The sequence below is a fragment of the Macaca thibetana genome, chromosome 12 (assembly GCF_024542745.1).
Source record: "Macaca thibetana thibetana isolate TM-01 chromosome 12, ASM2454274v1, whole genome shotgun sequence".
In the NCBI taxonomy this organism is placed as follows: domain Eukaryota; kingdom Metazoa; phylum Chordata; class Mammalia; order Primates; family Cercopithecidae; genus Macaca; species Macaca thibetana.
The window spans coordinates 284,720-298,379 of record NC_065589.1 but is presented as its reverse complement, the minus strand read 5'-3'; the positions used below and the strand labels follow the sequence as shown (position 1 = coordinate 298,379).

The following is a 13,660-nucleotide window of genomic DNA, read 5'->3' as shown; positions in this document are numbered from 1 at the left end:
GCGAATGTGTGCCAGAGGGCGCAGAGGCGGTCAGCTCAGCCAGACGTAGACAGAGGTAAATGGTGCTCAGCTCAGTCAGACGTGGACAGAGGTAAACAGGTAGATACACGGAATGGAGCCACCAGTGACGGGCAAGGCGAGGTGACAGGGACAGGGTTTACCTCCCACTCGACACAAGCACACACAGTGGCCATGCACATGGGGTGGTCACTTGTTTTCCAGACACTGGTCATCAGGCAGGGAGGCCGTCATTCCTACGAGATGGGCACCTGGCAGGCGTGCCCTCTGCTCATCCCAGGCCCCTCTGGAGTCTTCAGACTGTGAGGAAGGAAGGCAGTGGGGTCCTCGGGGAGCCTGGAGACCCCGAGTTAAGGAAGGCAGGGAGGGCAGCTCTGACAGCCAGGGAGAGCTCTACAGATCCAGAGGGGCCCCGAGAATATTCAGTGCTGGTCACCGAGTGCAGAGGAGAAGCCGCCTGGGGCCAGGGAAAGGACCGCCAGGATCAGCAGGAGCAGCAGCCTGGCTGGCACCAGGCAGGGCACCGGCTTTCACAGGAAGGAGGGCAGCCCAGCCACACAGAGCATGGACTCAGAGCATCTGGCCTCAGCCCTGGAGAAGAGCGACCCTGAGACCAAGTGCTGCTCAGACTCACAGATCTCACAATCGAAACAGAAGAGGAATGGCTGTGTCTGGTAACAAAGCTTAAGAACACTGACAAAATGCATGTCATGTCACACAGCACCAAGTAAGGCGAACCCCAGAGCGTGTCCCTGAACACTCACAGGACGCACGTCACACAGCACCAAGTAAGGCGAACCCCAGAGCGTGTCCCTGAACACTCACAGGACGCACGTCACACGGCACCAAGTAAGGCGAACCCCAGAGCGTGGCCCTGAACACTCACAGGACGCACGTCACACGGCACCAAGTAAGGCGAACTCCAGAGCGTGGCCCTGAACACTCACAGGACGCACGTCACACGGCACCAAGTAAGGCGAACCCCAGAGCGTGGCCCTGAACACTCACAGGACGCACGTCACACGGCACCAAGTAAGGCGAACCCCAGAGCGTGGCCCTGCATCGAGCGTGTGCAGGCGGGCAAAGGAAAACCAATCAACCAAACCAACCCCAAATGTAGATGCTGCTCTCATAGACAGGGAATTTGTTCTCGTATGTTCGGAAATTAAGTAGAGACATGGAAGTTATTAAAAAGCACCAACTAGAGATGATATTACAAGTCTAACATGAAAACAACACTGAGTGGCTTTAAGATTAGATATTGCCATAAAGATGAGTGAACACAGAAAAATAAAAAGAAATCATCTGAAGGAGACAGGAAAGATAACTTTAAAAGCAAAACCAAAGCATTTGTGGGCTGTAGGACAACTCCGGGTGGTCAGTTCTACATGTCATTAAGTTCCTAAAGATGGGAAAGAGGGGAGAAGAAAAAATAGAATAAATAATGACAGAAAATGCCCCAAATTTGAAAAAATTAGAAACACACAGATCCAAGAATCCTAATGTCCCACAAGCACAATATATAAATAAAGCTACCCTAAGGTACCTCATAATCAGATTGCTTAAAATCAGTTAGAAAGACAGAGATCTTACATGCATCTGTAGCAAATGGCACATTTTGTCCAGTGGAACTCAGGCAAGGCTAACGGAAGATTACCTGTGGGCGGCTGCCATTAAAATGAGGAGGGAAACCCTCTTAGGACTTTATGCCCGGTGAGAATATATTTCAAAACCAAAGGTGTAGGAAAGATGTCACCAGGCACAAAAATGCTGAATGAATTAATTCTCAACAGCCCTGAAAAGTGAATGTTAGAAGAAGTTCTGGAGATGGATGGAAACGGACACCAGACGGTCATACTCATCTACACAAAGCACCCGGGGGCAGCGGGGGGACTGACGTGTGTGCGAGTGTGTGTTATGTAAAATGTTTTATGAGAGACTTGACTGTTTAAGCAAAAGTAAAAACGTGTGAGGACTGACAATGTAAGCGAAATAAAACAGCAATGATGCACGCAGGCCAGGGAGGAGTGAGAAGACAGGTCTGTGGTTCTTCAGCTGCGCTGGAAGTGCCGTAATCTCCTTAAATTATCTGCAGATTCAACAAAATCCTAAGCAGACTCTCAGAAGAATCATCTAAAGGAATTTACAAGCTACTTCTAAACTTCATGTAAAAGTGGAAAGGCCTAAAGTAACCAAAGTGATTTTGAAAAAAACAGAGTAAAACAACCTGATTTTAAATATTATCGTTCAGAAATCATAATTCCTAAAATGTGGTATTGGCATAAAGTTGGAAAAATAAAGGAGCTAAATGCAGAGCCCAGCTATGGACCCAGATGTGTTTATGGACAAATGGATTTCATGAAGGTACACAGGCAGTGAAATGGGGAGAGGACAGGCTTTTCATCCAGTGGCGCTGGATATTTGCGTGCAAAGCAGAACAAAACGAAACAAACAAAACTCTGCATAGCTTGCTCCATCTATAAAATAATCCAAAATTAATCACAGACCTAAATGAAATCTAAACCACAAATCTCTAGAATTAGACATAGCAGAAAATCTTTGTGATCTCACGTTAGTCAAAGATGTCTTAAGAATAATCCATAAAAGAAAAAAATAACTTGGACTTCATCAAAATTAAGAACTTGTGCTCTTCAAAAGATACTTTGTTAAGAGAATAAAAGAACAAAAGGAAGACTGGAAGAAAACATTTGCAAAGCATGTAAAGAACTTCTATCCAGAATATCACAAAGGACTCTCAAAACTCACTAAGAAAACAAGGGATCCGGCCGGGCGCGGTGGCTCAAGCCTGTAATCCCAGCACTCTGGGAGGCCGAGGCGGGCGGATCACGAGGTCAGGAGATCGAGACCATCCTGGCTAACACGGTGAAACCCCGTCTCTACTAAAAAAAATACAAAAAAAAACTAGCCGGGCGAGGTGGCGGGCGCCTGTAGTCCCAGCTATTCGGGAGGCTGAGGCAGGAGAATGGCGTAAACCCGGGAGGCGGAGCTTGCAGTGAGCTGAGATCCGGCCACTGCACTCCAGCCCGGGGGACAGAGCGAGACTCCGTCTCAAAAAAAAAAAAAAAAAAAAAAAAAAAAAAAAAACAAGGGATCCAATTCAAACAAATGTGCGCAAGGTTTGAGTAGACATTTCTCTAGAGCACGTGCTCAGATGGCAGGTGAGCCCATGAGAAGGCCATTCGCGCCATTCGTCACCAGGTACACACAGGTGGAAGCCAGGGCGACAGACCGCCGCACACCTGCTGAGTGGCAGAAATTGAAGATGGACCGGACCACGTGCTGGCAAGCATGCAGGAAAACTGGAATTCTCACACACTGCTGGTGGGAACGTGAGAGTCGCAGTCACTTTAGAAAAGTGTAGCAGCTTCTCAAAAAACATTCAGCAGCCTCTCCATAGTTTTCAGCTATTTCCTTACCAATGTTTACCCAAGGTCAATGGAGCCATTTCTACAGAGACGCTTGTCCTGGAATGCTCACAGCTGCTTTGTGTGCAATAAGGCCGAAGCGGGCAGATCACCTGAGGTCGGGAGTTCGAGACCAGCCTGACCACCATGGAGAAACCCCAACTCTACTAAAAATACAAAATTATCCAGGTGTGGTGGCGTGTGCCCGTAATCCCAGCTACTTGGGAGGCTGAGGTAGGAAAATTGCTTGAACCTGGGAGGCGGAGGTTGTGGTGAGCTGAGATCACGCCCTTGCACCCTAGCCTGGGCAACAAGAGCAAAACTCCATCTCGAAGAAGGAAAAAAAAAAAAAAAAAGAAAAGAAAAATTGGAAACAATCAAAATGTTCATCAATGTGGAAATGGAGAAACAGACGGTGTCCTCACACACAACTGCAGGGCTGTGTGGCTAATGTGTGGGCTTCCTTCATTATCTCCCAGAGCACACAAGGATAAGACATGCTTTTAAATGTTAAAGACAAAACCTATCGAGACACAACCCGGTCCAGGGTTACTACTATACATAACTGTATCTGTCATGCAAAATGCTACTTCTGCTTTGTATTACTTCCTTAAATCTCAACCTGAAGTTGGATTTTAAAAACTAAATTCACATCCATGATCTTTGTTTAAAGTTCACAAATATTCGAGTATTTTATGTGTGGTACTATAATGACAAATTTGTCCATGTGGTGTTTAAAATCTACTTTACTTAATGAGTCTCACATCAAACTGGATTAAACAGATTCTGTATGAAGAACTGTCATCGTGTTAGGATATTTTCACACAGAGGTGGGTGGGTGAATTGCCAAGTTACTAAAAGAGCTTCCCGTGAGCTGAACGTTGGTGGGCACAGCAAAGCCCAGGCTCCCAGCACTGCCTGCGGGTCAAGACACAGGGAGGTCCCCTGGCCCTGCCAGGCCTGTTCACTGCGAGGCTCTCCCACCGCCAGGGAGCAAGATGGGGAAGCCTCGTCCTCAGCAGGTCTGTGCCCCGGAACTGCGGGGCCATGACTGACATGTGAGGCCACAGTTTTTACACCCAAACACCACTTAATCAAAAACTCGAAGTTCAGGTTTACTGGCTAAAGTCTTCTTATACAAATTTTTATCAGAGAATTTTCCACTTAAAATCAGTGTAATGTGTACATATGGGGAACTGGCTCTGAGTTTAAAAAGTGGCGGGAAGCCATTTAAGTGGTGGGAATTGTGTTTTCTTTATTGTCAAAGATGATTTGTAAATGGTAATACGTTTGGTGAAACACAGCACTGGGTTCCAATGATTTTTTAAACGAGGACTAGGAGATTCGATACACCTGAAGAGAGATTTAAAAGTATTTGAATGCTTTTTCTGACCGAATTCCTTGCCCAGGTGAAAAAGGAGTGTTTTCAAACTGCAATGTTTATTCAAAAACATATTACCACTTACAACAGGAAGGGCATGGGCCCAGCTGTTCTGTCTGCCCACGTAATTCCGGTTCAGAGCCTGATTGTCTCTGCCACACTTCAGCTTTCCCAACACTTCCCCGTGTTTTTCCCTCCAGAGGCTCCTCTTCAAGGACCCATGGATGCCTGCGGCGCCTTCCACCCAGCACCGACCGTCACCTGAAACAAGCTACTGTGTGCAATTGTCGACACTGTCTTCCTGACTTTTCACGGGAAACAGCCCTCTCACTTCCTGTGATGCGGGCTGGGAAGAAAAATCGTTTCCTTTGTGGACGTCCACTCCGAGCCCTTCCAGGTGGGGGAGACACCGTTTCCCCTGTGGACGTCCACTCCGAGCCCTTCCAGGTGGGCTGCCCTCACACTCTGAGCCCTTCGCTGCCCTCACCTGTCCAGGATGCCGCAGGTGTCAATCAGAAGGTCGCTGAAGTTCCCCACGGCGCCCTGCTGCACCGAGATCAGATCCACCTCCTGGCCATCGATGGAGATGAGCCGCAGACACCCCTGGAATCCGCCCAGTGGTCCCAGCGATCGGCTGCAGTCAGAGCCAGAGCCGTGAGCGGGGCACCCTGAGTTTCAGAGGCACAGGAGGCAAGAGGAAGAGGGTAATGGGTGGATACAGTGTTGGGGTGTGGGCGGCCGGTTGCACTCCCCCTGACGCCAGGCTGCCTTCCATCTGTGGGCGGGGCTGCCTGCTCATTGGGAAGAGGGAGGATGAAAGGTCAGCAGAGCATAAAATAACCCTGGAGGCAAGAATGTAAGAAGATGAGAAACCCTGAGAATTTAAAATTCACCCTGAACTCAATGCCCTTTCTTAAAGTATACTAGAAATTTAACTCTTTTTTACCATGACAGATCTTAAGGGAAAAACCTAAATGCACATGGATTTACAATTAGAAATGAAATAACAGGTCTTATTATTGTACATACAAACAGCTAAAATGTTAGAGTCTGGAGAATATCAGGCCAGAAGGTGACTGGGCACCCCCACTGAGGCTGGTGTGCCGACCACACACCACGGCAGCCTCGCCCGTCAGCTCAGGTGTCCCAAAGACTTGCTTCAGCAGAAAAAGAAAAACTTACATGTGTTTTTATAACAACCATTTTTGTTTTGGGTGAGTTGGTCAAACATATAATCAAAAATTAAATTTCAACATGACATCTTAATACCATTAAAAAGTAACAGTCATGCAATAGCAGATACCTCATCCAAATGTGTGGTGAAAGAAGGAAGCTTCTTGATTCTCCGAGTTAGGCCAGCATCGTTTTCCCAACCACAGCCCTGGACCCCAGGAAGCAGCTCCCGAGCCTCACCTCTGCCCGGCCGCCTGGGACCCCTGCGTCCAGCTTCCTGAGGTCTGTCCTACCCCCTCCCTCCCTGCCCCCAGCCCTGCCAAGGAGAAGGAGCCGCTGCCAGAGGGGAGCCTGCAGCCACAGGCCAGGGTGAGTGGCTCAGCATGGCGGCCACTGGGGTCCCCGCGCGGGGAGCACGACACCCCAAGTCGGTCAGGGGGTTTCCTAATCAACACCACATGCAGAGAGGCCCGGTCCCATGCATTTCAGCATTCATGTGGTTTCATGCCTGTGACGGTTACTACTGAGTGTCCCCTTGGTTGGACTGAAGGATGTGAAGTACTGATGGGTGCGTCTGTGAGGATGCTGCCGAAGGAGACCCACATTCGAGTCAGTGGCTGGGGAAGGCAGATCCACCCTTAAGCTTGTGGGCACCACCTAATCAGCTGCCAGCAAATATAAAGCAGGCAGGAAAACATGAAAGAGATACGACCTAACCTCCCCGCCCACATCTTTCTCCCGTGCTGGACTCTTCCTGCCCTTGAACATCGGACTCCAGGTTCTTCAGCCTTGGCACTAGGACTGGCTCTCCTTGCTCCGCAGCCTGCACATGGCCTATTGTGGGACCTTGTGATCGTGTGAGTTCATGCTTCATAAACCCCCTTTCGCTAGTTCTGTTCCGTTCCTCTAGAGAACCCTAATCCAATGCCAAACATTCTTGAGAGAATCTGGTTTTCAGACCTTAGCTCTTCTACCTCACAAAATAATGACTCATTAACCTCTAGCACCAGAGCATGATTTTCCCCCTAATTACAGATAAAAAGTACTTGATAATTGTTTTAAATTTAGAAAAGCTTCCACTTATTTAAACACGAGAAAGTACTATACCATATTCCTATGTAAAACATAGGTTTATGGTCATTAGATGCTCTCTGCTTAACTGAAATAAGTCATTTTGGGAAGCATGGAGTTCACCCACCAAATGTAAGGGTTTTTTTTTAAGAACTCCCTTGTGGCCCTCTGTTAATTGTCAGTTGTAAATGTCTAAGAACTGAGGATAAGGGAGTAAGAATCACGCTGCATCTTAATTCTTGCCCCAGTCATACTGGTTTTCCATGAAAAATTACATACTAAGTTTTCCTCTATGTTTGAATAACAGTCATAACTATTCAACACTTTCTCTCCCAATAATTTACATTCGTATGACAGATGAGCTCATGCATGCCTCGCCTCTCTCCAGTCATTGTAAAGCACATTACTATGCTTTATATCAGCCTCATGGAAATTTGAGATTTGAAATTAAAAATGAGGTCACAGGAACCTGGGCAGACGCTGAAGCCTCCCTTGGTCATTTTCTCACTTTAGGGGTGAAACCCGAAGTTCAAGTGGTTCGGCGTCCACCGAAGCTCGGGCATAATAGATTTGGCTTCTCTCTACGGACGGGGTCTATTTTACCTTTTCCCTTATCAAAAATGCCTGGGGCCCAAAATGCTTCAGATTTGGGATATTTTCAGATTTTGGAGTATTTGCATTACACTTACCAGATGAGCACCTCAAACCTGAAAATCCAAGATGCAAATTGTCCCCATGCTGGCCGGGTGCGGTGGCTCACGCCTGTAATCCCAGCACTTTGGGAGGCCAAGGTGGGTGGATCGCTTGAGGCCAGGAGTTCGAAACCAGCCTGGCCAACATGGCGTAACCTGTCACTTCTAAAAATACAAAAATCAGCCAGGCATGGTGGCAGGTCCCTGTAATCCCAGCTATTCAGACACTGAGGCAGGAGAATCACTTGAACCTGGAAGGTGGAGGTTGCAGTGAGCCGAGATTGTGCCACTGCACTCCAGCCTGGGCGACAGAGTGAGGCTCCATCTAAAAAAAAAATGCTCCCATGAGCATTTCTTTTGAGCATGATGTTGGCACTCAAAACGTTTTGAGTTTTGCAGCATTTTGAATTTTGGGGTTTTGGATGTGGGGTGCTCCATCTGCTTTTACCGACCGGGGCTGGAAGGACAGTCACGCCGTACAAACCTGGAGTAACCTTCAGATTCCAGAACAGTAACGGCGCTGAGCATCTCCCTTTTCCTTAAAACATATTCTCTCACTCTTTCCGAACAAACTCAGTTCTGAAACTTTGAACAAAAGTGGTGATGGCGGTCACAGGGAATGGCCGTGTGGCTTCACGGAGAAACGCGTGTGCAGCTGGCTGACGGCTCCACCAAGAGGGAGCAAGGAGAGCCAAGAAGGGGTCGGCTCCACCCGCTCTCCGCAGACACGAGAGCCCCCAGCACCGAGATGCGCGGCAGAGGCGTCCGGCCTGGAGCCCCGTGCGGAAGCGCCGAGATGTGACGATTCCTGGGGAAAGCCTAATCCTGGAGGCCGCAGGTTCTGCAGCTCCGAGGGGGTGAGCCGCGCTGTGACCTGGTGTCTGCACCAGGAATTCTGACCCGGGACACTCAGAGAGCTCAGAGGGCAGCCCACAGACCAGGTGCCACCTGCCCAACGCCAGCACAGCGTGAAGCCGATGGCTCTGGCACCCACCAGGGTTTACGGGGATTTGCCATCTGCATCCTCTGCTCAGGGTCTGATGGAATAAACATGGAAAGTTGCCCCAGAATGCAGTGGAGCTGCCTGAAGCTCACTTCACGAGGAAAGGAAGGGGAGGTGACCAGTAAGCCAGTGACGGCCCCATGTGCACGTGACAGGGTGGCACTGCTGTGTTCCTACCTGGACCACCTGCGGCCTAAGGAGCCCGACTGAGTAGCTGGAGGCCAGCGCGGACCACCGACGTGTGGCAGTCACACTAGGGGCCGGCCACACATGCCTCCCGCGGCAGCGTTACCGACCGCCGTCCTGACTCGAGGGCAGTGCTGGAACTCTCGGTCAGGGCTGTGCCGCAGGAGAGGCAACGGGAAGGACACCAGGGGGGTCTCAGAATGTAGCGTATGCAGTATGAAAAGACTCGGGCGGCAAGCCCTGAAAATACGACCTGGCAAACGAGATCCTGGTGGTGAGGGGCTCTCAGCTGTTAAATGTAAATTACACTCAGTAGAGCTGCTTGGGAAAAAAGTGAAGTTCTTTATATTTGCTGAACTGCTGGAGAATTAGCCACACGTGATACAGCAACAGTAATAAAAATAATCCCAGCCACCACATGCAAGGTGGGGAAGAGGAACACAAGGAGCCTGTGCATTCTCAGCCCCTTCACTCACCTCCAAAGTGGTAGGCATCGCCCGGGTGGACCCCCACAGGTACCGTGGTGTGGACGGTGGAGGCCACGTCATCGTCCACCATCACGCTCAGGTGGCCCCACGTGGATGTCACTGAGACAGAATGCCATTGCCCGTCATTTAATCCAACACCTGTGGAAACCAAACCAGGTAAGACACAGCCATAAACCACAAACCTTGTAATTAGTTAGTTAGTTTGCTTATTTAATTAATTAATTAATTTAGAAACAGAGTCTCATGATCTCAGCTCACTGCATCCTCCACCTCCTGGGTTCAAGCGATTTCACCTGCCTCAGCCTCCCGAGTAGCTGGGATTACAGGCGCCCACCACCACGCCTTATTAATTTTTGTATTTTTAGTAGATATGGCGTTTCACCATGTTGACCAGACTGGTCTCAAAATCCTGACCTCAAGTGATTTGCCTGCTTCAGCCTCCCAAAGTGCTGAGACCACAGGCATGAGCCACCATGCCCAGTGTAAGTATTTTTAAAAAGTGATACAAATCAGTGACTGCAACAAGCACAGAAATCCGAACAAGGAGAGTGGAGGGAGCTCAGCCCGTCCTCTTCCCCCACAGGGCACATTCTGCATGGAGAGTGGAGGGAGCTCAGCCCGTCCTCTTCCCTGCCAGGGCACATTCTGCCCCATCCCTAATGTCTGACATGCCCCTCACTTTGAGTAGGGGGAGATCAGCCCATCCTCTTCCCCCCCAGGGCACATTTCTGCACCATCCCTAACGTCCGACATCCCCCTCACCTGGCCCAGGACACCTTCCTGCTCCCACTCATGCAATTTGACTTTTGGGAAGGCACATAGAAATACCAAACTCTCCTCAACTTCAGCATACATTTTAAAAAGCCTTATGTGATTTTTCTCCTATTTCACAAACTTCAGGTAAGGACCCCGAATCTCTGTAGTAGCTACCGTGGTAGCTGAACCACCACGCCGCTGCGCTCTGTAAGGCAGAAGGTCAGTCCGTGTGGCACGTCTAAGCACAGAGACCAGGCCCGTCTCTCCTCACGCATCTGAAACGGCCACAGATCCCTCGCCTGGACAGAAAGGGACTGATGCCTCCAGATCGCTCATGTCAGCGCACAGCTCCACTGGGAGGCTGCTAATACTGAACCTCAGCCAGGAGCACGGCTACAGGGAGGCGTGGGGTCCCTGGAAGGTGGGGCTGCACCAGGGGTCAGGGAGGTGGAGGAGGCTGAGGAGGCTCGGGGCTGGGGGTCCTCAGTGCCCGACCTGGGGGACCTGGCTCTGGCGTTGCTGGTTCTGGGCAAGATGGGCTTTCTTGTGTTTTCCACCCTCCCTGTCCTATGCTGACACGGCAGGGGCTGCAGCGAGGGTGCACGGCTGGGTGGGCTGGGTCGGTGGAGGAGGGCGCAGCTCCACGGGAAGCCGGGACTCCTTACGGTCACCAGATTCCCAGTCTGTCAGACGAGGCCAGACATCTGGGTTTCATTGCTGAGTATCTTGATTTTAAAATGTTGGCTGCTGTTTTAAAATATTATTAAAAAAAGAGAAAAAGCTCTGTCCAACAAACACATACCTGAGGGCAGCCGCTGCCCGGGACTGGCAGTGTTGGGAGCCCTGAAGGCAGAGGCAGAGCAACCAGAAAAGACATCCGGTTAGGCATTTATTCATTCAGTACAATCTCAATCGTGAATCGCTCTTCAATTGTGGGTTATTCCTTAGGATCCCATCGCCTTTCAAATGACTTTCAGTTTGATATTCACACGGGGAGTAAAGATTGAAAAGCATTTCATGGCATGCATAATTATATTTGACCCCTAATTGGTTGAAATAATATTTTTAAACAGTTTAACATAAAAATTTGCAAAGTTGGAAATTATGTTGAAAACTTTACCTTCTAATTCAAAACTTTGTGCAAATTACAACTCAACCCAGCTCCATGCTCAACACAATTTAACTATAATTCCATGTAACAATCTTAATACATAACAGATTACCAGTTTAAATCTCTAATAACTAAGGAAAAAACCCTTATTTAATAGAAAATTGTATTTATTATAATAATTCATAAGTATATTATTCTAGTTAAAAAGCCACTATATTGAGTTCCTATAGCTGTGCTTAAAATAACACCCGAATTATCAAATGCTGATTGTGTGAGCCATAGGTTAAAAATTTTTTGGTAGGCGCGGTGGCTCACGCCTGTAATCACAGCACTTTGGGAGGCCAAGGCAGGCAGATCACGAGATCAGGAGATCGAGGCCATCCTGCTGGTCAACAGGGTGAAACCCCGCGTCTACTAAAAATAAAAAATTAGCTGGGCATTGTGGCAGGTGCCTGTAGTCCCAGATACTTGGGAAACTGAGGCAGGAGAATTGCTTGAACCCAGGAGGTGGAGGTTGCAGTGAGCTAAGTTCACACCACTGCACTCCAGCCTGGGCAACACAGTGAGACTCTGTCTCAAAAAAAGAAAAAAAAATGTGTATATTGTGAGAAAACTGTCAAATCATCTATGGTTTAATCAGATATGCTTCAAATATAACATTTGCTTGCTTTGCTAAATCTAGCAATAAACAATAATTTTTTAAAAAAAGAAAACTAAAAGGTGGGAATTGGTAGGAAAAATTCTGGTTAAAGTGTCCAAACTTTGATTTATCAGATGAATGGGTTCTGGAAATGCATGCACAGCATGGGAATGATAGTGAATCATGACCGTCCCTTGTTGGGTCTGGCTGGGGACTGCCCTCTGTCCCTCCCCACGTGAGCCTCTCCACGGAGGGCTCACAACACAGCAGCCAGCTTCACCCAACAGAGGGAGAGCAACTCCCCAGTCAGCAGCTCTGGCTCCGCATCTTAACCTCCTAAGTGACAGCTATCACTCTGCCACCTTCTTTCTATCAGACAAGCCTCCAAATCCAACTCGCCCTCTGCACAGAGCCGACTGGTGGCAGCAACCCCAGGGGATGGGGTCCCTAGGGCCACCTGGGTGCCCACCAGAGACTCATAATAAATTCCTTCTGCAGGAGAGTAACATTATTATAAATACTGAAACATCTATTATAATCTTATTCCCAGCAGTTTTTCAAATATTTACACCAATAGACTAGTTAAAAATGAGACTGGCTTTGTGGTGCTTATTAAAGTACCATCGCACTGATGCAGGTTCTTTCAGATGTTTAAAATTAAGCCATGCTTGAAATCTCTGCCAAGGACATCAGATCCATCACCATGAGCCATGTGATCATGACACACCTACTATAAATTAACATTTTTCTGATGATAATCTCGAAAGCTTGCTCACTGCTAAGATAGTGAATCTGATTTCTTTCTTTCTCACAAACCTAACTCATGTCAATTTATCTCATTATTAACATTAAGCAGGTGATCAAAGGACGGTGCTTAAAAATATCAAAGGGACTAGTAATTTTGGAGCCTCCACTTATTTTTCAGTGATGCAGGGAGTACAAACAGAAGTAAATTTTAGAGCTATCTATAGAAGTGTGCATGCCTGCTTTTCTCCCCATTTCGCTTCCAAATCTCTTTCTTGCTCAGTTTCTGGCGATGTCCTATTTTGTTGCTTTGGGCACAGATGATGAGACAAGAGAGAGTGGACCCAGCGTTCCTTAAACATTCATGTCTGATGATTCCATGGAGGGCCTGGGCGTTATTCTAAACCAGCATATGTGTGACCCTGATCCCTCATCAAAGATTCCAGCGGCGGCCGGGCGCGGTGGCTCAAGCCTGTAATCCCAGCACTTTGGGAGGCCGAGACGGGTGGATCACAAGGTCAGGAGATCGAGACCATCCTGGCTAACATGGTGAAACCCCGTCTCTACTAAAAAATACAAAAAAAAACTAGCCGGGCGAGGTGGCGGGCGCCTGGAGTCCCAGCTACTCCGGAGGCTGAGGCAGGAGAATGGCGGGAACCCAGGAGGCGGAGCTTGCAGTGAGCTGAGATCCGGCCACTGCACTCCAGCCTGGGCGACAGAGCGAGACTCCGTCTCAAAAAAAAAAAAAAAAAAAAAAACAACAAAAAAAACAAAGATTCCAGCGGCGACACGCAGAAGCAGTGCAGCCCTGCTAAAAGCTGTGCTCCAGCGTGGACTACGCGGGCCACAGCGTGTCAGAGATGGCACACCTGACCGTGCCAACGATACCGTGGAACTCAACCTCAGGGGCAGCACCCAGCAGCCAGCGCTCCCTCCATCCTGTGGAAAGGTGTTTATCGAGAGGATGTACGT

The 13,660-nt window shown here is 48.6% G+C and overlaps 1 protein-coding gene across 1 annotated transcript in view; it reads right to left on the bottom strand.

The window, feature by feature from the left end:
- Positions 1-10,521, bottom strand: part of LOC126932803 (contactin-associated protein-like 4) — an 84,395-nt gene extending 73,874 nt beyond the window's left edge. The window contains exons 1-2 of the mRNA XM_050751996.1: positions 9,426-10,521; positions 5,312-5,492 (exon numbers count right to left, since the gene is read on the bottom strand). Of these exons, the coding sequence (XP_050607953.1) occupies positions 5,312-5,492; positions 9,426-9,507 (263 nt within the window). The 5' untranslated portion in view covers positions 9,508-10,521. The remainder of the gene's footprint in view (positions 1-5,311; positions 5,493-9,425) is intronic.
- Positions 10,522-13,660: the final 3,139 nt, after the last annotated feature.